At 38.9% G+C, this 25,512-nt stretch overlaps 1 protein-coding gene across 2 annotated transcripts; it reads left to right on the plus strand.

The window, feature by feature from the left end:
* Nucleotides 1-821: 821 nt before the first annotated feature.
* On the plus strand, nt 822-20,018 carry SARAF (store-operated calcium entry associated regulatory factor). 2 transcript variants are annotated; one of them, XM_049632507.1, is made up of 6 exons: nt 822-1,091; nt 10,771-10,949; nt 13,964-14,381; nt 16,260-16,389; nt 17,084-17,178; nt 19,635-20,018. In XM_049632507.1, exons 1-6 carry the CDS (start codon nt 992-994, stop codon nt 19,658-19,660), a joined length of 948 nt encoding a protein of 315 aa, XP_049488464.1. In that variant the 5' UTR covers nt 822-991; the 3' UTR covers nt 19,661-20,018. The 2 variants fall into 2 exon arrangements, with proteins under 2 accessions (XP_049488464.1, XP_049488463.1); XM_049632506.1 differs by having other exon boundaries at nt 834-1,091; nt 17,024-17,178.
* Nucleotides 20,019-25,512: the final 5,494 nt, after the last annotated feature.

The following is a 25,512-nucleotide window of genomic DNA, read 5'->3' on the forward strand; positions in this document are numbered from 1 at the left end:
TTCTTTTTCAGGTCTCAAACTTCAAAATCACTTCCTCAGCAAGAAAATGCCTCCCTAAAGTCACCTCCCAGTCTCTATTGTAATATCCTGTGTTACTTTAACCAATGCATTTGTCACTGTCTATTTTTCTTTGTTTACTAATTATTTAATGTTTGTCCTATCCCACTTCAGTGTAAGGTCCATGAGTACTGGGACTTTGCCCATATCCTCCATGCCTAAAACAGTGCCTGGCATTTGTTGAATGAATGAATGAGAGAAACCCAGGCCTGTCAGACCTCAAAGATAATGCTCCAGCACTCTTAGAACTGTTTTCTCTGACTGGTTCTTTAGGTGGTAGTTTCTTCTCCCGATATTCTGTAAATTCCTACTGCCTCCACGTACAAGAAAATAGGTAGAGGTCCTGAGCTTCTGAACCACACAACATATTTCCATGCTACCTTTCACCCCAATCTTCGCAAACAGTAGTCGGACGCGAGTCATATGCCAGGCTCCATGTTAGGTGCTGAGGACAAAAAGTTTTCTAATGCACAGTCACTTCCCTCAGGGAGCTTATGAAGGTTTCGGAAATGCATAACCTAACTACACTTCTTAGATTTCGCGTTGGTTTCAATCTCTCTAACCACTGCACTTTCGCGCGGAACCATTCTGAGCCGCAGATCAAACGCAACAGGGAGGGGCCCAAATTTCGGTTCCGCCCACAACATCCGGCGCCCCGCCCAGGGCTCCGCCCCCCCGGATTGTCCGTCCTTCCCTTGGCCCCGCCCCCAGCCGCTTTAAGCTTAAGGGGCGGGGCCCGCGGCGTCCATTCGTGTTCCAACGCGCGACGCAGCGGCAGTGACGTAACACTTGCGCACGGTCCTTCGCTGCGGCTCTGCAGACCTTCTCTTCGACGCCGTCCCCTGTGCTGGGTGTTGTCGCGTAGCGGCAAGTTCCGCAGCCAGGGTTCCGGCCCGCGAGCGCCTGGCAGCCGTCCGCTTTTTTCACCGGAGCCATGGCCACAGCCGGCGGGCCAGAAGCTACTGGACGCTCTCTCCTCAGCCTCCTCTTGCTTCTGCTGATCACTGGCCCTGCCCTCGCCTGGAACGACCCTGGTGAGTGCTGTCCTCACCCGCCCCTTTCTGTTGAATTCACCTAGCGTTCAGAGGCCCAGCGGGCGACCATTTCCGTTCGCCGCCGTTTGGGCCATTCTATTCTAATTTCTCATTTCCATCTTCTTTCCTAGTCGTCTGCGTCCTACCTGGCCTCTTTGCTTTTCCCAGAAGTCCTATGGGACTGATGGGGACAGTTGGGGAGTGGGCGGGGCGGGACGACTCTATATTTAAAGATCTCCTTTCTCCCTTTCCTGGACTCCCAGAATTTGTCTACCTTCTCCTTCCTCGGACAACAGCCCTCATCTCTAAGACTTAACTGGAAAGCTCGATACTCACTTGCTCATTTTGCTTTGTTGTTACGACTGTCTGATGTAATCTTCGCTGCCTGTTTTCATGGCTGCCTGTTGCTGTGGCTGACAGTTGCTACAGCACCGGCAGTCTGTGAGTCACACTTAGTGGACAGGGATGTAAACCTTGCAGGTAGGTTAGCAGAATCACAGACATGTGAGCGGAACTCATGCTTCTTAATCTGACCACTACAGTGAAGTTCATTTCGTTACGTCAGCTTTTCCCATTGTTTTTCACCGAACACTAGAATTTAAAAAACATTATTTTTTGTGTGTCATGGTATATGATAAATACTTTCTGAGAAAGGACTTTTTTTTTTTTTAAATTACTATGTTATTAGAATTTTCTGAAGAATTTTTGTGGGATAAGTAATATTCCGGGTAATTTATACATAAACATACAGATTTCCATTTAATGGTGCATGCTTAAATTGTAATTATGTAAGAAATAATTTTTAAACAAGTTAAAACATCATTTTTGGTTTGGGGAATGAAGATGTTACAGCATTAAAAGTGTCAATATTGCATTTGTGACTTAGGCGATAGGAAATGCCTATGTTTCTTAAGCAACAGATTTATTTCTGTAGTTTCCTATTTGATTCCTAAATGCTACAATGAGAGAGAAGGTGCTTGACTTTGAGTGTGGATGTTTGAATGTGGATGTTTTATTAGTAATAAAAGTCATGTTGGGTTTAAATGTCCATGTAATTTCCTTATGTATTTATATAAAGATCACACTTTGGTCAGAATTATAATTTAAAAACTGGATTGAAACATTAGTTGAACTTCAGTTCTTAAGTAAAAAAAAGTTTACAGATGAAGAATCCGGGGAATTAAAAAAAAAAAAAAAGGGGGACCAAATTTAAATTAATGGTGAACTGCTTCTTGGAAATCTTAGTCTACCTATTCTATACACTATTGTTCTGGAACAAAAAGCACCAAAATATTTTGCAGAGTAAACACAATTGATATTTATAAATTCTATTGTACCTTAAATTTACTTTGAGGAATTGTTTTATGAAAGTATTTTATTGGGTTAAGTTTTATCAAGCCCTTTAGTAAAGCAATAATCACTCCCTCATTTTGTGTGTGTGTGTGTATCTATCTATCTATCTATCTATATTTACTATATAGATAGATAGATACATATATTGGGCTTTGGATGCACTTACTTTGTCTTTAACATAGAGCAGTAATTTGTCTGGAAAAAATTGTACACCCATTCTAAAGAGATTACCTAAGACTTTTCAGAATTCTTTATGGAATTATTTTATATTTAAGTCCCTTTTCTAGGCATTGGGAATATAGCAGTTAACAAAACTGAATGTCTTGACCCCAAGGAGTTTACATCTATTGAGGAGAAATAGACAGTAAACAGACTGGTAAGTAGCGTGTCATGTGGTGAAAAGTGGTATGGACAATGATAACACAGGGTAAGGAAGCTAGGGTGTGCAGGTAGAAGTGGAATTTTTAAAATATGCATTGGTCAGGGAAGAAGCCACTGTTAAGGTGACATTTGATCAGAAACCTGAAGGGAGAGGAGGCATAAATGACCTGCTGTGAATTGTATTTTAAAGGCTCATTCTGTCCACTCTGTGGAGAACAGACTGTAGGAGGTCCAGGGAAGCTGGGAGGCCAGTGAAGAGGCTGCTGGTACAGTGAGTTCCAAGAGTAGTGATGGTTTGGCCAGAGGAGAGGCAGTGGAGTTGGTGAGACTGGTTGGATTCTCACCTATTTAGAAGGTGGAGCTGACATGATATTCTGATGGGTTAGATGTAGGGGTGAGAGAAGGCAAGGTTTTTCCCTGAGTGGCTAGGAGTGTGGAGTTACTATTTCCTGAGATGTGGCAGATTGTGAGAGAAGCATGTTTGGGGGACTTTGGTTTTGCTCATCTTAAATTTGAGACCTGTAAGTGGATTTTGATGTGAGTCTGGACTTCAGGGAACTCCCTGTGACCGTTGACTGATAACTAGTGGAGGATGGGTATTAGCTTTTGGTACTTAGACCTTGTCCCAGTTCGGTGTGGTATAACAAAATACCATGACTGGGTTGCTTAAACAACAAGCATTTATTTCTTGTTTTCTGGAGGCTGGGAAGTCGAAGATCAGGGTGCCAGCATGTTTGGTGTTTGGTTTCTTGGTTTGCAGATGGCTGTTTTGTTGTTATGGCAGAGAAAGGGGGGGCTGTGGTCTTTTTCTCTTCTTATAAGGGTCTAATCCTATCATGAGGGACTTCATCCTCAAGCCCTCATCTAAAACTAATCACTTCCCAAAGGCCCCGCCTCCAATATCGTGACATTGGGATTAGGGCTTCAACATAGGAATTTTTAGGGCCACAAAACCTAGTGAGCTTTAGGATGTCTAGGGAGGAAAGATGCTGTAGGGTTAGGGTAATGATACGGCATGTGTATATAGCTCCTTAAACATGTCAAAAATATTTATTGTACCCGATCATCTGTTATGTGTCAAGTACTCTGCTGGATAATGATAGTAAATCATACCTAAGCTTCGCCGTCTATTTTAAGGTTGATAAATCTAAGATTCATGACCAATTTTAAAGTTGATATTCTTAATTTTACAAGTGAGGAAATTTCTGTACAGATAAATTAAGTGACTTGGCCAAAGTCATATAGCAAGTTGGTGATGGGAATTTAGTTTGGTGTTCTTTGCTTATCTCAACCCTGCTACAATAATTTCAAGTTATTGTTATTCCTGTTATTTATTTTATTTTATTTTTTTCTGTTATTTAGTTTATCTTGTGACTTTTTATTTTTTTTTAAATTTTTTTTTCAACGTTTTTTATTTTATTTTTGGGACAGAGAGAGACAGAGCATGAACGGGGGAGGGGCAGAGAGAGAGGGAGACACAGAATCGGAAACAGGCTCCAGGCTCCGAGCCATCAGCCCAGAGCCTGACGCGGGGCTCGAACTCAGCCCAGAGCCTGACGCGGGGCTCGAACTCACGGACCGCGAGATCGTGACCTGGCTGAAGTCGGACGCTCAACCGACTGCGCCACCCAGGCGCCCCTCTTGTGACTTTTTAAAATTTTTTAATTTTTTTATTTTGGAGACAGCACATGTGCCAGTAGGGGAGAAGGGCAGAGGGAAAGAGAGAGAATCTCAAGCATGCTCCATGCTCAGCAAAGAGCCTGACGCAGGGCTTGATCCCACTACCTTGGGATCATGACCTGGGTGGAAATCAAGAGTCTGATGCTCAACCGATTGGGTCACCCAGGTGCCCCACCTTATGACTTTTTAAACCATTCAATAATTTCATTGTTATAGTTTTAATGTATGAGGTAATAGTTTGGGGTTAATATAGCACATAGCATATTTTATTTTAATATAATTCTTGGAAATTCTAGGTCTTTAGTCCATATGGAATTAAGTTTTTATCTAGCTGTAGGTGGAGTTTCTTCTAGCTGCATAGTTATGTTGGTGTCATTTATTAAGGAAGGCCCCCCCCTTTTTTTTTTACTAAATTAAAAAGCCCACTTTATCTTATATTGAATTCCCATATATATCTAGATTTATTTCTAAAAAAATTTTTTTTAATGTTTATTCATTTTTGAGGGAGACAGAGCGCGAGTGGAGGAGAGGCAGAGAGAGGCTGAGACACAGAACCGAAGTGGGCTCCAGGCTCTGAGCTGTCAGCATAGAGCCCAATGCGGGGCTCTAACTCACCAACCATGAGATCATGACCTGAGCTGAAGTCGGGCACTTAACCGACTGAGTCACCCAGGCACCCCTGTCTGGATTAATTTCTAGACTTTATTTTGTTTCATGGTTCCCTTGCCTATTTCTGTTCCAATTCCATACTATCTTTTTTCTTTTTTTGAGAGAGAGCGAGCACACATGCATGTGGTGGAGGGGCAGAAGGGGAGAGAGAGAATCTTAAGCAGGCTCCACACCCAGTGCGGAGCCTCAGGCAAAGCTCGATAGCACCACCCTGAAGAGTCTGAAGACTGAGCCACCCAGGTACGCCTTCGTACTATCTTTTAAAAAAAAAAAAATTTTTTTTAATGTTTATTTATTTTTGACAGAGATAGAGAGAGAGAGACAGAGCACAAGCAGGGGAGGGGCAGAGAGAGAGACACAGAAACTGAAGCAGGCTCCAGGCTCTGAGCTGTCAGCACAGAGCCTGACGCAGGGCCCGAACTCACGAACTGTGAGATCATGACCTAAGCTGAAGTTGGACGCTTAACCGACTGAGCCACCCAGACACCCCCATACTATCTTTTATTACATTATTATTTTAATAATATTATAAATTTAATGTAAATATATTAAATTAATATATAATTTAATATAAATATATTAAATATAATATATATTTATTAAATAATATAATAATATAGTGTTAAGTAATATAGATATATAAATTTAATATAAGTATATTCAATATAAGTATATTAAATTAATATCATTTTAATATTTATTAAATTAATATTTTAATATAACATTAATATTAAATTAATATTATTTATTAATATTTAGTACTCTTTATCGATATATTAATATTAATATTAAATTAATATTTAATATTATTTAAATAATATAAATTTATAAATATATTAAATTAATGTATAATTTAATATAAATATATCAAATATAATATAAATATGATATACTTATTAAATAATATAATATTAAATAATAGAAATATAAATATATAAATTTAATATAAATATGTTAAATAAAATATAAATATAATATAAATTTATTAAATAACAATATTAATAATATAATGTTAAATAATATAAATATGTAAATTTAATATAAATATATTAAACATAATACAAATAAATTAATATATAAATTAATATAAATAATAATTTAATTTATTATATATATTATTATTTTATATATTATTTTATATACTTTTAAATGTTTATTTATTTATTTATTTATTTTTGAAAGAGAGAAAGGACACAAGCGGAGGAGGGGCAGAGAGAGATAGGGAGACACAGAATCCGAAGCAGCCTCCAGGCTCTGTGCTGTCCATACAGGACCCGATACAGGGCTCGAACTCATGAACTGAGAGATCATGACCTGAGTTGAAGTTGGATGCTTAACCGACTTAGCCACCCAGGCACCCCTATAGTAATTTTACAGTAAGTTTATTATCTGGTAACGCAATTCTTTTTTAAACATTTTTTGGCTATTTATAGATGTTAGTTTTTTTCATAGGACCTTTAACATATTTCTTCCCAGTTCCAAAAATCCCAGTTGGGTTCCTGGTTGGAAGTGTATTAGGACTTATTATATATGCATTTTAAAAAAAATATAGATCACATATTGATCCTAAATTTATTTCCAGATATTTTTTATATGTATGTAGCTTGGCACTAATTTCAGATAGGCTTCTCATTTTCTTTTTTTTATTTAAAAATATATTTTTTTAATGTTTATTTTTGAGAGAGGGAGAGACGCAGAGAGAGGGAGACCCAGAATCTGAAGCAGGCTCCAGGCTCTGAGCTGTCAGCACAGAGCCCGACGTGGGGCTCGAACCCACAAACCGTGAGATCATGACCTGAGCTGAAGTTGGACACTTAACTGACTGAGCCACCCAGGCACCCCTAGGCTTCCCATTTTCATTTCTAATTGAGTATTATATGTATAGAAAAACCTGTTGACTTTTGTAATTGATAAAATATCTAGCTGTTTTATCAAATTCTCTTATTATAACATGGTTGTCTTTCGGGAAGTTCTCTTGGATTTTGTAGGTCCAGAAACTCTAAATAAAATGTTACTTGTTTTCTTGTGTGTACCAAAAAAATTTGGTACTATTGGACGATTAATCAGAAGCTGTTGTCTACCTTCTCCTTGTATACCTCCAGGTAAATACTAGAAAAGCCAAATACTTATTTTACTAGAATTACTTGATACTAAGTCATTCTAGTCTGTCTATTGGAGGAATTCTGGGAAAGATCTATTTATTTATATCTATCTCTATGTCTTTTAGTTTTTTAATGTTTTATTTATTTTTGAGAGAGAGGGAGAGAGAGAGAGACAGACAGACAGACAGACAGAGCATGAGCCAGGGAGGGGCAGAGAGATTGGGAAACACAGAATCCAAAACAGGCTCCAGGCTCTGAGCTGTCAGCACAGAGGCCTGAAGAGGCCTGAACCACAAACTGGGTGGTCATGACCTGAGCTGAATGAAGTTGGATCCTTAACCAACTGAGCCACCCAGGCACCCCTGGGAAAGATATTTTAAATTTTGATGGCAAGTTAATCAATCTTTGTATATTCCTTGTTTCCTTTCAATTCCATATTTAAGGTTGAAATATTTCCATGTAATTTTAGGCATCATGACAGGCCACCACTAATTCTTCAATATGCTCTTCCCCTTTTTAAAAAAGGAACTTTTCCCCACAAGGTAAAAATAACATTACCCCTGGCAAAATTAATCTTAAATTTTTAATGTCAACTAATTATCTATTCCATATTCAGATATCACATTTTTGCCCAAAATGTCTAAACTAGTTGGTTCAAACCAAGACCCAATCCAGGTCTGTGCATCACATTTGATTGTATTCTTCTTTAAGTCTTTTTAAATGTAGAAATCCTTTTTTTATGCTGCTGCTTTGGTGAAGGGCTTGGGCCTATTGTCCTTTAGAATATCCTACCTTCTAGATTGTGTTTTTTCGTGGCATTGTTTTAGCTTACTTTTTTTCTTCCTTGTATTTCTTGTAGACTGAATGTTAATTCCTAAGGATTGATAAAATTCATGTTAAATACTTTCAGGGATTACATGATAGTAGATTCTTTAATATCAATTTGTTCTACCATTATTGATGCTAAGATTACTAGTGGATTAAAAGTGGTGTTATTTCTCCCTTGTGAAGTTATATTTTTCCAGAAAGCACTCTAGCACCATACCAATATCTGGTCTCTTAATGATTTTAAAACCAATAAATCCTTGTCTGAATCTGTTTCTTTAGGGGTTATAAAATGACGATTTTTTTCTAATTCTGTCATTTCATCTGCATTTATTAGCTGTCATTCTTCAATAAGGTTGAGATTTCCGGGGCGCCTGGGTGGCTCAGTCAGTTAAGCCTCGGACTTCAGCTCAGGTCATGATCTCACGGTTCATGAGTTCAAGCTCCGCATGAGGCTCTGTGCTGACAGCTGAGAGCCTGGAAGTTGATTCAGATTCTGTGTGTGTCTCTCTCTCTGCCTGTACCCCACGCACGCTCTGTCTCTGTCTGTCAAAAATAAATAAGCATTAAAAAAAAAATTAAAAAAAAAAATAAGGTTGAGATTTCCATTATCACCTGAGGCTATTTCAGATTACAGTTCCTGGTGGAAAGTCAGAATAGAAATTTAATTTTTAATCTTTAATTACCAATTTTCAGGGGAAAGGAGGTAGGTAGCAACTTTTAGTGATAAATGAGTTTTTTGCATTCTTTTTGAGCATTATTATGGACTTTGGATTTTCATAGATTGAATATAACTTGATCAATTGCAGTCTTTATCTTGCTGGTCAGTCTTTTGCTTTTGGTGTCTTAATGATCATAAACATACTCTGTTGTGCCTTTGTACAGTATTTTTTTGTTGTATGTTTTATGGTGTAAGTTTTTAGCCATCGTTGGTTAACTTTTGTCCATGGTGTCCAATGATTAATTTTTCTAATCATGTGCCAATACTATACTGTTTATATTACTATAGATTTAATAATATATTTCAGTATATATAGTTTAAATTTCCTTTCTTGTTATTGGTTTTCAGCTGTCTTTTCATATTGATTTTATATGTTAATATGTATTTTACGTTATATTTCTTTTTTTTTAAAGTTTATTTTGAGACAGAGCACATGCATGCATGCACTAGTGGGGAGGGGTGCAGAGAGAGAGAGAGAGTGAGAGAGAGAGAGAGAGAGATCCCAAGCAGACTCCGTACTGTCAGCACGGAGCCTGACTCAGGGCTGTGTCCCACTAACTGTGAGATAATGACCTGGGCAGAAATCAAAGAGTTGGACACCCCACCGACTGAGCTACCCAGGCGCCACTATGTCACTGTATTTCTAATTTTATTGCATTTTGGTGAGAGTGTGGCTGATAAATCTCAGCTTAGTCGCATTTATTAAGTTCTTTTTTTGGTAAATAAGTATAAATAAGATCTGTATCTGCTGATATGAGGGAATGTCCATGATGTCTGGTTAAGTGGAAAAACCATGTGAAGAATAATGTGGGCTGTATGTTTCAGTTTTTATAAAAATAAGCTAACAAAAATCAAAACAACTCCTGTATCTGTGTCTGGGTAAGCAAGAAAAAAGTACTTACTAGGTTGTTAATCACTTAAGAGAAAGAAAGAAGAATTCTTCATGATCCTTTCTAAGCACATTTCCTTTCCTGGAGGTAGTTACTTTCCTGATTTTTGAATGATTACTTTTTTTTACTCCAGTTTTTCTACTCATGTATGTGGTAAAACCCTAAAAGTTTATGAAAAACTGACTAGCTCATTTCTTAGCGGTGTAAAAAAAAGGTCTCTGGCTTCAGGTTTCCTGAGATTTTAAGCGCCCCTTCTGGAGAAATCACTGGGGAAAATCATGGGAAACATAGGACTCACTATAATTAAGGTATCTGTCGAAGACTGTAGTGGTCCGATATTGAACATTGGGCAGAAATATGGTCAGAAGGAGTAGGTTGTTCTCGGTCTTTTACTTCTAAGTTTCCCATGGTCTATCTGTTGCACTCAGGAATAGGTTAAAGCCAGAATGCTTCTGTGGGGTGACATGAGTGTCCTCAACTGAGCCCAGTTAGCAGGACATGGTGGGGAAGAGGAGGAATTGATCAGCTTGAGGTCAAGACAGACCAAATACAGATAAAAACCAAAGCCAGGTCCACCTGGACATTGTTTCCTTAGGTTTAAAAGAGATGGTATGATAGCAGCAGGGAATTTTCCTGGCAGCCCTACTGTCTGGCTTTTGAGCAGTACTCTTCCAGTGTGGACTTGCTGCCCTCTGCCTGGCCATGGTTGTCATATTGCTGCCTTCATTCCTCGTTCTCCTTGGGATTTCCTTTGTCCCTTTGTATGCCATTACTTTTTCTTTAGTCCTCTGGGTTTTATGTCTTTCTCTTTGTTTTATTTTTTTCTCTTGGTGGTGAATATCTTTCATTGTCTTACTGAGAATTGATACCTACAAGGTATATATTTTGAAACTTTTCAGATGTCTGAAAATTCCACCCTCTTGCTTGAGTGACAATCTAGAATTCTATACCCATGTACTTTCGAAAGTATTTCCTATGACATGAATTTTATTAGGATGACCCTTTCTATGTTTGACAGGATATTTACTACCTGTTCATCTGTATTCTTCCTGTTTCAGACAGAATATTATTGCGGGATGTAAAAGCTCTTACCCTCCACCACGACCGCTATACCACTTCCCGTAGGCTGGATCCGATCCCACAGTTGAAATGTGTTGGAGGCACAGCTGGATGTGATTCTTATACCCCAAAAGTCATACAATGTCAGAACAAAGGTTGGGATGGTTATGATGTACAGGTAATATTTATTATGTTGATGGCAGTCTAGTTGGAATTTTTATTCAAGTATTTATTGGGATATTATTCAGTATTTTGGGGAAGTGCATGTAGAAAATCTCAAGTTAAATATATAAATATAAATCAGTTATTTTCTGGAAGAACATCCTCCAAAGAAAACTGATTTTAAAGCCTGGAAATATTCATTGTAATTTTCATCCATAAATTTCTTCTAAGACATTAGTAAATGTCCAAAACTTTATACACTTGGGGTGGGGACAGAGAATCTCTGCTGGTTATCATGTTACTGTCATTCCTCAAAAAATACCAACCTACTTTGAGAAATGATGTTAATATGATCAGGAATTGTAGATGATTAGGAATGTAAAATGGTGCAGGTGCTTTAGAAAACTGCCAGGCACTCAAAAGGTTAAACATAGAGTTACCAAATGCCCCAATCATTCTACTTCTAGGTATATACTCAAAAGAATTAAAAACATGTATCCACACAAAAATGTGTACATAAATGTTTGTAGCAGTATTATTTATAATAGCCAAAAAGTAGAAGCATCCTAAATGTCCGTCATTGATGAGTGAATAAACAAAATGTGGTATAGCCTTACAATAGAATATTACTAAGCCATAAAAAAGAATAAAGTACAGATACATGCTACAATATACGTGAAAACTTGATGCTAGGTGAAAGAAGTCAGTTACATATTGTCTGATCAGACATTCATATGAAATGTCCAGGATAGGGAAATCTATAAAGACAGATTGGTAGTTGCCCAGGGCTGGAAAATTTGGGAGGAAATAAGGAGTGACTGCTAATGAATATGAGATTTCCTTTTGCAGTGGTGAAAATATGCTAAAATTGATTGTGGTGATGGTTGCACAACTACAAATGTACTAAAAACCATCAAAATGGGTGAATGTATAGTATATGAGTTGTATCTCAATAAAGGTGTTACAAAAAATAAAACAGCTTATCTGAAATTTGAGAGAGGAAGATAATTTGGCCAAAACTTACAGAAAGGCAGAAAAACAAATCAGATCTATTTTAGTTTGTGTCTCTTTAAATGTTGTTAAAAGAAGCATATTACCTATTTAGCTCAATATATAATTACAGAATTTAAACTAAATTTAGACTTTTTTTTTAAGGTGGAAATATTTAAGGCTAGTGTGAACTGTTTGCATTTTTCTAAATATCTTAAAATTTAAGAGATGCGTTGCCTGACTGCCTCAGGTGGCAGAGCATGTGATTCTTGATCTTGGGGTTCTGAACACAGGCTGGGCATAGAGATTGCTTAAAAATCTCTATGCTGGGCATAGAGATTACTTAAAAAAGATGTTAAAAAAATGTTTTTTTAATGTTTATTTATTTATTTATTTTTATTTTTTTTAATTTTTTTTTCAACGTTTTTTATTTATTTTTGGGACAGAGAGAGACAGAGCATGAACGGGGGAGGGGCAGAGAGAGAGGGAGACACAGAATCAGAAACAGGCTCCAGGCTCCGAGCCATCAGCCCAGAGCCTGACACGGGGCTCGAACTCACAGACCGCGAGATCGTGACCTGGCTGAAGTCGGACGCTTAACCGACTGCGCCACCCAGGCGCCCCAATGTTTATTTATTTTTGAGAGAGAGAGAGATAGAGTGCAAGCTGGGGAGGGGCAGAGAGAGAGAGGGAGACACAGAATCTGAAGCAGGCTCCAGGCTCCGAGCTGTCAGCACAGAGCCTGACGCGGGGCTTGAACTCCCCAACTGTGAGATCATGACCCGAGCTGAAGCCACACACTCAACTGACTGAGCCATCCAGATGCCCCAAAAAATGTTTTTTAAGAGATTACGTACAGGATTGGACCCTGAAAAGTTAGTCTGTGTTAGTCTGTCTATTATAAGATTTGTGTAGAAGGTTTTAAAAAAAAAATTTTTTTTTAATGTTTATTTGAGAGAAACAGGAGTTTGAATGGGGTAGGAGCATAGAGAGAGGGAGACACAGAGTCTGAAGCAGGCTCCAGGCTCTGAGCTGTCAGCACAGAGTCTGACACAGAACTCGAACTCACGAACTGTGAGATATGACCTGAGCCAAAGTTGGACGCTTAAGTGACTGAGCCACCCAAGCTCCCCTGTTTAGAAAGTTTTTTTCGCAAGGTTATGTACTATTTCTGATGCTATACGTAGTTACCAGATATTCATGTATGATGCTGATTTTTGAGCCCTAACCTTTAAAGAACCTCTATTTTTTTTTTTTATTTTTAAAGTTTTTATTTATTTATTTTGAGGGGGAGAGAGAGGGAATGAGCAGGGAAGGGGCAGAGAGAGAGAGAATCCCCAAACAGGCTCTGCATGGGTCTCTGCACAGGATTTAAACCCACAAACTGCAAGATCATGACCTGAGCTGGAATCCAAGAGTTGGGTGCTCAACTGACTAAGCCACCCAGGTGCCCCAAGAACCCTTATTTTTAAAGTAAACATCTTGAACTACAGTAGCAAAAGTTGACATTTAAAATTTTGCTTAACGGGGGCGCCTGGGTGGCGCAGTCGGTTAAGCGTCCGACTTCAGCCAGGTCACGATCTCGCGGTCTGTGAGTTTGAGCCCCGCGTCAGGCTCTGGGCTGATGGCTCGGAGCCTGGAGCCTGTTTCTGATTCTGTGTCTCCCTCTCTCTCTGCCCCTCCCCCGTTCATGCTCTGTCTCTCTCTGTCCCAAAAATAAATAAAAAACGTTGAAAAAAAAAATAAAAAATAAATTTTGCTTAACGTTTATAAATTGTGGTATACTTAATATATACAAAAGAATTCCTCATGTGTATATGTAAGGAATAAGGAATAGTAATAAAACGCACACTCAGGTACCTCCTACCTAGCTTTGAACCCTGTAGGTTGCCTTCTCCCCAACGCCGAAGTACTCATTGTTCTGAATTTTGTTTATCATTCCCTAACTTCATTTTACCTTATTGAGACAACTGTATAACCCAAATAGTATTTATTAAAAAAAATTTGATTCTCATAATCTATTTCTGTTTTTCTTCACAGTGGGAATGTAAGACTGATTTAGATATTGCGTATAAATTTGGAAAAACTGTAGTGAGCTGTGAAGGCTATGAATCCTCTGAAGACCAATATGTACTAAGAGGTTCCTGTGGCTTGGAGTATAATTTAGATTACACAGAACTTGGCCTGAAGAAACTGAGAGAGTCTGGAAAAAACTATGGCTTTAACTCTTTCTCTGATTATTATAACAAGCTGTATTCCTCAGATTCCTGTGGCATCAGTGGATTGATTACCGTCATAGTACTACTTGCTATTGCTTTTGGAGTTTATAAATTGTTCCTTAGTGATGGTCAAGATTCTCCTCCCCCATATTCTGAGTATCCTCCTTATTCCCATCGTTACCAGAGATTCACCAACTCTGCAGGACCCCCTCCCGCAGGCTTTAAGTCTGACTTCACAGGTATGTTTCCCTAGGTAATGGCAATAAGTAGGGTAGATGTGAGGTAGTGAATCTTGTGCTGGTTTCTGAAATAGAAACATAGTGGCATTGGGAGACCAAAGCAGATTTGTGTTCTCATATTTTACTTTTTCAACTTCTTTTACCTATTTTTCTGCGTAAAGATAATTGCAACCACTATGTTAAGGTGGCATGGTTAAATTATAAATCATCTTAATCAGAAGAACTTGATCAAATTTGGCAATAGGCATTTACCTTGAACTCCATCTCATACCATACACAAAAATCTATTCATTAAATATAGATCTCAGTATAAAAGGTAAAACATAGGTTTCCAGAAAACATGAAAATATTTGTCACGACCATGGGATGGGCAAAAATGTCTTTGAATACAAAAAGTTCCAGCCAGAAAGACAAGATGGATAAATTCGACTTTATTTAAATTGAGAACATTTAGCCATCAAAAGACAACATTAACAGAGTGAAAAGGCAAGCCACAGGCTGGGAGAAAATATTTGTAAAACATTATTTCCAACAAAGGGTGTGTATCTAGAATATGTAAAGAACTCTCCCACAAGTCTGAGGAAAGGCAGACAATCCAATTTTTAAAATGGACAAGAGAGTTGAACAGCCATTTTATAATAAAAGAAGATATCCAGATGTCTAGTAACAATATGAAAAGGTGCCTAGCATCATTAGTCTTCAAGAAAATGCAAATTAAAACCACATTGAGTTCATTATTAACCACCGTGTAACCACCATAAGAGCTAACATTAAAAAGGCACAGTATCAAGTAATGGCAACTGCAACTTGATGGTAGGAGTTAAAATAGAAAACACTTTGGAAAACTGTCACTGTCTAAAATCAAACATTCACCTCCCCTATGACCCAGCAGCTACATTCCTTGATACATATCTAAGGGAAATGCATGCATTTGTACAAAAAAAGATATGCACGGAATATTTATAACAGTTTTATTCACAATAGCCAAAAACTGGAAAAAGAATGTCCATAAACATAAGAATGGGACAAATTGTGGTTATTTTCACACAATGGAATACTGTAGATTGGTTTTAAAAAACAAAAACAAAAACAAAACCAGATGTGTGCAATAGTGGGGGTTGCTCTCACAGACATAATGATGTGCCAGACACAGACGAGTACCTAGTAAATGATTACATTTAGAAGTTCGGGAATGGGTAAGACCAAAGTATAGTGAGAGAGGTCGGGGTAATACTGTCTCTGATGTGGGCGGGTATCTATTGGGAATTGTCATGAGGGAGCCTTTTGGGGTGCTAGAAATGTTTTGTTGATGTGGGTTGTGGTTACATGCATGGGTACATATGTACAAATTTCTTATGCTATACAAGTGAGATTAGCACACTTTCCTCTATGTATGTTATACATCAATTTAAAAAAAACTTCCTCTGAGCAGAGGATGCTTTTTTGGTTTAAGACCTGACTTCCCAATCAATACAAATATCTTTGCTGCCTCCACTTGGATTCCTGCATCAGGCACCCAAGTACAGCTATCACATGAAGCTTTCATAGATGTTCATAATGCAGAAAGGAAGGACCTCCGACAAGTGGGGTCGTCTTGCAGTAGCTGATCCGGAGCAGGGCAAATATGACTTTTCAGAAAGGGACCCTCCTCCCTTCTAAGATACATCCCTTTTTTCCACGTCTATGGGAAAGGCACTGCTTAGTTATAAATCGGTATTTTATGAATATACTTTTTGAATACAACTTGTTTATGAGTTGAAGGCTGAGTATTAGCAATAGACAGTACAGGTGAAGTAATTGAAATGTCATGTTATTTTTGGTGTTGTAGGTCATGTTTTGTTTACATGAGGGTATATAATAAATCATTTTTATTTCTAGGACCACCTGGTGCAACTTCTGGTTTTGGCAGTGCTTTCACAGGACAACAAGGATATGGCAATTCAGGACCTGGGTTCTGGACTGGCTTGGGAACTGGAGGAATACTAGGATATTTGTTTGGCAGCAATCGGTAGGCTTTGCATTGATCTCACTTGCTCTTAAATTCCACTTTTCTTTGGAAGCTTCTTTGTTTTACTTGCAGTTGGAGTGGATTTGGTTTTGTTGAGGAAAATAAATAATGGTGACATTACCATATTAAATCAGAGTATCTGCTATATGGGCTTTCATCAATACTGTATATGCTACTTTCTTTCATTGTGTCTTCTTCCGATGTCATCCTTATAGATACTATGAGATAGGAAAAAGACTGTTTACTTAACATCTGCGAAAATGAGAAGATAGGAAAGAACATCGCGCTTGAGGAACAGTTAGCAGTCAGGTTTGGTAGGGAATGATAGAAGCAAGGCTGGACAGGGCTTGGAGCCAGATTTTGGGATGTCTTCAGTATTATTGGTAGCTTAATTTTAGATTTTATCTGACTGTGAGTTCTGAAAGAGTCTCTTCTCCCTGTCACTCTCTGCCCCCCCCCCCCCCACCATGGCAATGACCATACAATATCAGAGAAACAAAATAGTATCTATTTCATGTTATACCAGAACACTGAGGAAAAACACTTGATAAAGATTTTTTTTCCGAGAGTTTAGCAACAGAGTATTTAAAACTGGTCACAAGAAAATGCCTGACACGCTTTTATGTCTTCATAGAGCAGCCACACCCTTTTCTGACTCGTGGTATTACCCATCTCCTCCTCCTTCGTCCTCCAGCATGTGGAATAGCCGTGCCTACTCGCCACTTCGTGGAGCCTCGGGTAGCTATTCGGCATATGCAAGCTCAGAGACGAGAACCAGAACAGCATCAGGTGAGAGCAAAAACATGGAGCTTCGTATCTTGTGGCAGTAGAGTATAGAAGTAGTTTTGGAACTTAGGAAGATAATGAACTGAGGGCACCTGGGGGGCTCACTCAGTTAAGTGTCCGACTCTTGATTTCAGCTCAGGTCCTGATCTCGTGGTTCGTGAATTCGAGCCCCGCATCGGGCTCTGCATTTATAGCACTGAGCCTGCTTGGGATTCCGTCTTTCCCTCTCTCTCTGCTCCCCACTGCCCCCTTCAAAAATAAATAAATAAGGGCGCCTGGGTGGCTCAGTCGGTTAAGCAGTTAAGTGTCTGACTTCGCCTCAGGTCATGATCTCACAGTTCGTGGGTTCGAGCCCTGTGTGGGGCGGGCTCTGTGCTGACAGCTTGGAGCCTAGAGCTGGCTTCAGATTCTGTGTCTCCCTCTCTCACTCTGCCCTTTCCCCTGCCTATGCTCTGTCTCTTTCTCTCAAAAATAAATAAACATGAAAAAAAATTAAAAATAAATAAATAAACTTAAAAAATACATTCAAAAAGATAACTGTGTATTAGTAATCATACTTTTATTTGGCGTACCCATCAGAAATATTAATAGCACAGTTAGCTGAGAGAGAATATAGTTTAGATTCATTCTTTCCTCTCACCTCTAAATATTCTTTAAAAATCAAGTAGGGATTTGGTTTAGACTCACTTCCAACATTAACCAACCAGGGCTTGACCTTCAACCTTCCTGAGCATTGGTTTCTACATGTGTTTAATTCTGTGACCTCTAGAGTTCTTCTTAAATTCTAGAATGAGAATTTCTATATACTGAATATTCAGCAAAACTCAATAAAAATGTATTAATTGAAGTATGGTGGTAATGTTTATTTCTATTGTTAAGAGGAAATTTTGTAAAAATCAAGGATATAATATAAAAAGTAAAAAAATAACTATTTGTTTTTAAACATCTAGCTAATTAGCAGAGAATGGGAGGTAATGGGTCATGAAGTAGATTGCTGTGGATTGGATTCATCTTCAGCAGGGGGAAGTTCTAGAAGAGAGATGAATTCTTGATATTGACAGAAAACTGCATTTAAATATGTTTTGAAGTGTAATAGTGAATTTCTTATAGTACTGGTGTGAATATAAATTGATACAATCACTTTGAAAAACCATGAGCATACTCTAGCCCCAGCAATTTCACTCTCAGACGTATAGCAACAGAAATGCACACATTCATACACTGAAAGATAAGTATGAGAATGCTCATAGCATCTTTAATCCTTTTTTCTTTCTTTTTTCTTTTTTTTTTTGAGAAAGAAAGTACGTATGTGTGTGCACATGCACTCAAGAAGGGGAAGGTCAGAGAGAGAGGAAGAGAGAGAATCTTTAGCAGGTTCCGTGCCTAACATGGAGCTAGATCTCATGATTGTGAGATCATGACCTGAGCTGAAATCCAGACTTGGATTTCATAACCAACTGAGCCACTCAGGCACCCTGCATATTTACTCCTAGTAGCCTCCAAGTGGAAGAAACCCACGTATCCAAGAGCAGTGAACTGGTTGAATAAATGGAGTTATGTCCATACGATGGAATGCTGTGTAACAGGGCGAGTGAATAAACAGCTGTATGCAATAATGTGGATAGCTCTTCCAAATATAAAAAGAAAGAAGCCAGACACAAAGGACTGTATATAAATATGATTACAACATTCATATTTTATAAATACACATGTTTAAACACAAGCAAAGCTAACCTATGGAGTTAGATGTTAAGGTGGTAGTTATTTTTGGGGAGAAAAAAGGGGAGGTAGTGATTGGGAGGATATAGAAAAATATAGCTTACATAGGCCAAAACACAATAATAGAACACTCATTCTTATTGGAAACAAAAATTATAAAAAAACCCATAAATATCAACTAGAAGTGTATGGGACTTACATGAAGAAAATCATCAAACATTAAATAATCTAAAGGAAAACCTGAAAAAAAATGGACTTTCCAGGTGGGAACACTTGTCATCTGTAACCCGTTAGCGTGTGTGCGTGTACCTGTGTGTGGGGGTAATGAAGTTAACGTTTACTTTTGAGAGCCTGAAACTTGCCCCCACATTATTTCTGTTTGTCGCCGGCGTGGTAACAGGTGGCAGGGCGTGGCTGGCTCCATAGGCTTCTCTGCTTTTTGGCTTAGGTTTTGAGTGTTGCCCATACTACGTTGCCTTAATTGCCCACGTTGCCTTAATCATGGAACACATCTTCTTTTGTTTCCCTACAAGTGATTTGCAGCAGCCTTGATGTTTGGATGACCAACTAGGAGGGCTGTTACGGGGGGCGAAGCATTGTCTGCATAGCCCTGCTCCCCACTCCCTCCCTCCCATCTCTCTTACTCATTTGTTAACAATAGATGTGTTACTGTTGTAATTTGATAAACAATGCCAGTGCAGTTTTGAAAATGAATATAAATTTTACTCTTCTCATTTTAGGATATGGTGGTACCAGAAGACGATAAGAAAGTAAAAAGTTGAAGTCAAACGTTGGATGCAAAATTTCTGACTTTTCATCAGTTTCTTAAAAAAAAAAAAAAAAGTGCTACCTGCTAACAACTGGGGAAAGGGGAATATGCAAAAGTTCTGTAGTTTTTTTTGTCCTGTATTGCTTTTTGTGTTCTGTTACTTGATATGATATATGAGAAAATGCTTATGTAGAGAACTGTATGCTAGTGTAATATGCAGTTGTGTTTTATGGTTTCTGAGAGTGATGATTGCCATGGAAAGCTGAAAATGTATTTAATTTCTAAAACCTGTGATGCCATTAAGACTGAGGCTTTCTTACCATTAGATCCTGCATACATAAAACGTCAATCTTAAGTGGTTTTAGTATATGTGTCATTACTTTATACAAACGATAATAATCTATTTGGTATTTACTGTTTGGTGTTTGCTCTGATAACATTTAAACCAAGCTTTGGACTACCAATTATACTTATCTGTGTTCTGATCACTTTTGAGCTCAGGAGCTTTGAACCCTTCAGTGGTGGTGGGGTTCTAATAAGTGAGAATGACCTTTTTTGGGAAAAGGTAGAAAATGAGTATCTAGAAAGTTGTTGTGAATGATGTTGTGCTGACAAAAATGCTTGAAACCTCCGTATTCATTTCTTAGGAAGTAAAGTTTAAATGTTTCAGCAAAGGTCTTTTAATAGCAGAAGCATGCCGTTCTCTGTGAATCTCCAATATTGTAGCAGTCTGTTTCAGTCTTACGTTAAAATGACAGGAAAAGTAAAAACAAAGGGTTTAATTTTTATTCTTTCTACCAGCCTTGACACAAATTGGTATTAACTTTTTTTTTTATCCTTCTTCCCAAAGGAAAAGGGGTCTCCCTAATTTCCCCTGGGAGTCTTGCCTTAGCTTCCAGTCACTTGGTGTTTTCAAAAAAGGAATTCAGACATGGTGTGGAAGGAGGCCTCTGCGAAAAAATGACTTAAAAAAAAAAAAAAAAGAAATCTCCAAGTCTCTCAACTCTCAAAGATTGCACCATTTGTCTCAGTTAAACTCTGCAACCCGAGAGTCCCATTTTTACCTCTTAGGAATCATTTAAAAACAAACCTGTGTTTATTCTTTAAAATGTGATTTAGGGGCCAGTTGAAAGAGTATTGTGAACAGAACTGCCCTCTCATCAGTAAAACTTGGTAGAAATCTTAATTCATGTCACACAAGAAACAGTTTTTATTTAAGTGTATTGCGCTAAATCCTTACTCCATTTCCTCTTAGTAAAGGGAGATGGAATAAAAGAAAATCCAGCTTATTGCCTTTTTCCCCAGTTGCTTAGTGTTTTGGGTTTTAATTTACCTTTTGCTACAGGGGTCTATAATCTTGAATCCAGGTATGTTTTACTTGGAGAGCAAAGTAAAAAGAAAGTTGTTAATTTAAAACTGCTGTGGATTGTCCCAGTGATAGTGATCTGCATATTAAATTTACTTTTTTTTAACAAAGTGATTTAAAAACAATTTTTTTAATGTTTATTTTTGAGAGAGAGACAGGACGCAAGCAGGGGAGGGGCAGAGAGAGAGGGAGACACAGAATCCGAAGCAGGCTCCAGGTTCTGAGCAATTCCCGTGAGATCACGACCCAAGTTAAAGTTGGACGCTGATTGAGCCACCCAGGCGCCCTGATTTTTTTTTTTTTTTAATTGAAATACAGTTGCCACACAATGTTATGTTAGTTTCAGGCCCAATTTCAATTTTTGGATACATTATTTCAGGTCATTGGAATTTTAAGAAAATGATGAGTGAATATAGAGTTGACTAAATTGGTGACTTTAGATTACTCTCAGCACGAGGGATGTTCTTTTTATTATTATTATTAAAAAAAAGTCCTTTTTAAGTTTATTTTGAGAGAGCAGAGGAGGGGCAGAGAGGGAGAGAGAATCTCAGGCAGGCTCGTGCTGTTAGCGCGGAGCCTGATGCAAGGTTGAACTCGTGAACTGTGAGATCATGACCTGAGCTAAAATCAAGAGTCAGACACTTAACCGACTGAGCCACCCAGGCGCCCCACGAGGGGTGGTTTTCTTTGAGGCTCTTTCAAAGACTGCTTGGAGGGAAAGAGGGGAAAGAAACTGGGCATATAGGGCTCAAGATCCTCAGCCCCGAACCCCCACTAGGGTGCTTCTCCTTTATTGTTGTATGTTTACACATCTTTGTTATTTGTGGAAAAGATTCTGAGGTATCGCCACCAAATTTAAGACAGAATAAAAGACAGTACAACTAACTGGGTCTCTTTAGTGTGTTGATGGCCCACAGTAGGGGATGGCACCAAGGGAAAGAAAGGTACTGAAGTTGGGAGCTTGGTGGACCTGCTTGGGTGGGCATGAAAAGGAGAAAGGAGAGGTGAAAGGGGGCTTTACAGTTTTCCTCACATGAGGGTTCAGCAGAACTTCAGATGTTAGGATAGGATTTCTGGTATTTTAACCAGTTAGGTGTGTTTCTGTAGTTTCATGAATGCTTCTCTCTGAAACTCCTGATCTTTTAGATTCTGACCCCTATCCTCCAAGACTGGGTTAAACTTATCTACTGTTCTTCCATAATACATTATATATACACTTTTACCATTGATTTTAGTACATTTCATTGTAATGATCTCAAGTGTAGATCTTTCTACTACTCTGAGCTCTTTAGGAAAGAGGGCCAAAAATTACTTCTTCCTGCCCCTTGCAGCTAGGGCATGGTCATGTGACTAAATTCTGTCAATATTTCTGTCCTATGTTCCCTCCAGGTCTTTGGAGAGAATGGCACAAAGACCTCAGGACAATTAAGAGACTATTCCCAGCAGTGATAGGGTAGTTCAAGATTTCATGGAGGTATTGGTGAGTGTCTGGTGGTACTTCCCAGGGGACCCTATTAACTGGATGATTGCTGTGGTATGTCTTGGCTGGTTTGTGTGCTGCCTGGATGCCCATGTCTGAAAACCTGCCTCTTCCTAAGCCTGGTTTTCCAGCCTTCCCATGGGTTTTTTGAGCTATTTAATATAAATGCTAATAAGTTCCTTTTCTGCCCAATTTAGTAGAGTCATTTTCTGTTTGCTACTAAGGACCTTGTGTGTATGGTGAATCTTCTAAGATTCTTTAACTGTAAGCAACAGATACTGGCTGATTGTAATAAAACATTGTGGTTGACTCCCAACTCCTGTTCCTCCCTGTTGATTTGTTCTCTAAACCAGTGGTTCTTAAACTTGAAGAAGCATCAGAATCACTAGAGGGCTTTAAATACAGATTGCTTGGCCCTACCCTCAGAGTGTCTGATTTAGAAGGTGTGAAGATGAGTTTTATGTGTCACCTTGGCTAGGTTATAATTATCACTTATTCAAACACTATTCAAGGTGTTGCTGTGGGGATACTTTGTCGATGTGATTAACATGTACAATCAGTTGATTTTTAAGTAAAGGAGATTATCCTTGGGGATATGGGTGGGGCTGATCCAATCCGTTGAAAGGCCTTGGGAGCAGAACTAAGATTTCCTGAAAGAAGAAATTCTTCCTGTGGATAGCAGTTCAGCTCAAGAGGTAACATCCGCCCTTCCTGATGTCTTACTCTATGGACTTTGGACTTGCTTAACTAGCCCTAACAATCGTGTTAGCCAATTTCTTCTAATACATCTCTTCCATATACATCTGCTGCTGGTTCTGTTTCTCTGATTGAACCCAGAAGTGATTCTAAACAAACAGAACCTTGAGGATGAGTTTTGAAAATTGGTTCTGGGTTTTCTGGAATATGGTCTCTAATCTGATTAATTGAAAGACATTAATGACTGTTTCCAGTGTTCAAGAGGGTACTAGTAGTCCATGGAGTGTTGTGGCAATGGAGACACACAAAGTACCACATTTTGGTAACACATAAAAAGCAAGATTCTGGATGACCATCCCTTAGGACATTTTAGTCTAACAAGGAGCATAAGGGGACTGGCTGGTTGCTCCTAACTGAGCTGGACAAAGTAGAAAAAGAAAAAGATGAGCTCAGTGCTTCAAATTCCTAGCTGAAGCTTCACATTAATGACCTGAAAGCTTTCTTTTTGTATTTTCTCTGAAAGAAACCATTACGTCCTTAGCTACAGGGCTGAGATTTCTGAAAACCAAACCCAGAATCTTATCCTGCAAGTGGGTGAATTACAACACAAATGACTTCCCAACCTCAAGGAATGTCTGCTGTTACAGTGAGAGCATTGAGTGGGAAAGAATGGGAGCCTGAACAGTGGAATGGGGACGTATGGGAAGATCCCAGTAAGGTTGGGGCCATTGAACCCCTAAGGTCTGCTGTTTCTTTCTTACCAGCAGAAGTAGCCCTTCAACTCTTGTCTGAGAACATTAATCCTACTTTGTCTGAAACACCTGATATGGCCTCTCTAGAGCTGTTCCTTGCAAGGCATTACCGCTTCTCCTCAGGATTCCACCACCCTACTTTGCTTCTAGAACCCACAAGTAGACTCCTGTCCCAGCAGTTACCAAAGGGTAAAGTACAAAGTATAATCCATGAGGTGAATTACACGCCAAAAGAACTGCATAATTTTTCCAATCTATACAGATGGAAATCTGGGGTCTATGTGGGAATGGATCTTAAGGTTGTAAGATAATTGTAGATAAATATAAAGTTGAATCAGGCCAAATTTATTGATATGGGCCCACTAAACAGATTCTGGATTTAGTATTTTAGTTCAAGGGATTTGAAAGGGCTCTAACAGCTTGGTTAGTTGGCTGAAACACGGACTCAAAAATGGCCCACACTAAAGTCAGACTGCCACAACTGCTTTGGTAGGTATATTGTAGAGGAAGGGATCTGAAGGCTTAATGGGATTGGAATGTTAGGGTAGATTTATCATGTTAAGACCTACTCACCCACGCTGGGAGAGTCCAGAGGAAGACACCTTTCAGAATTTTACTTTAGAAATGAATTTGGGTGTGGGGCCCCAGCATCCTTGAGCACAGTGGTAGCTCTTTGTAGGTCAGAAAAAACAGTGAGAACTGCTTCCATCAAACTGGGGTCCCTAAATGCAATGAGGTTAATGTGATCCCAGGATAGGAGGGGCCAAGTGGCGACACTTAGTTGCCAAAGACAACATGGCCTGGTTATGGTAATAAACAGCAGAGTCAGAGTAACATTTACCTTAACTCACAGAGACCTAGGGTGTTGGTGTTGATTATGGCATACCTAGAAAAGAAAAGGTGAGTGGTCTACTAAATTCTTGCTTGATCTATGTAAATGGAAGAGTTCTAGATTGAGCAGAAGCCTACCTCTGCTACACTGCCAAAATTTATATTAATCTTTTCCCCAAGGACTTGTTTCCCCTGAAGGACCTATGGCTATTTACTAGGGAGGCTGTACACTGGGGAAAGGGAAACAATCATCCTTTGGGGATTACTGGATACTGTCTTTGAGTTGACACTAATTGTAGGAGGTCCAAAATGCTACTCTGGTCCACCAGCCAGAGCAGGGGTCCATGAAATTCAGGTGATTAATGGAGTTTTAGCTTAGATCTCTGTCTCAGTGAGTCCCGTGGGTCCCCAAATGTATGAATCCTATGATCATTTCCCCAGCTCTGGAATGCATAGCTGGAACAGACCTACTCAGTAACTGGCAGTCTTCACATTGGTTCCCTGACCTGTGGCGTGAGGAGTGTTATGGTAAGAGAGACGCACATAGAAGCTACAGAACTGCCTCTACCTACAAAATGGAAAACCGGTGGTGGCTGCAATACAGACACTGGATTAAAGGGGCCAAGAGGATGTGTGGGGACCCCTCCTGGAAGGAAAAAACATCTAAGTTAGAAATGCCAGTAGCTAGGAATAGAGTGGAAATGAGAAAATAAAATGGGCACAG

Source organism: Panthera uncia, chromosome B1 (genome assembly GCF_023721935.1).
Source record: "Panthera uncia isolate 11264 chromosome B1, Puncia_PCG_1.0, whole genome shotgun sequence".
In the NCBI taxonomy this organism is placed as follows: Eukaryota; Metazoa; Chordata; class Mammalia; order Carnivora; family Felidae; genus Panthera; species Panthera uncia.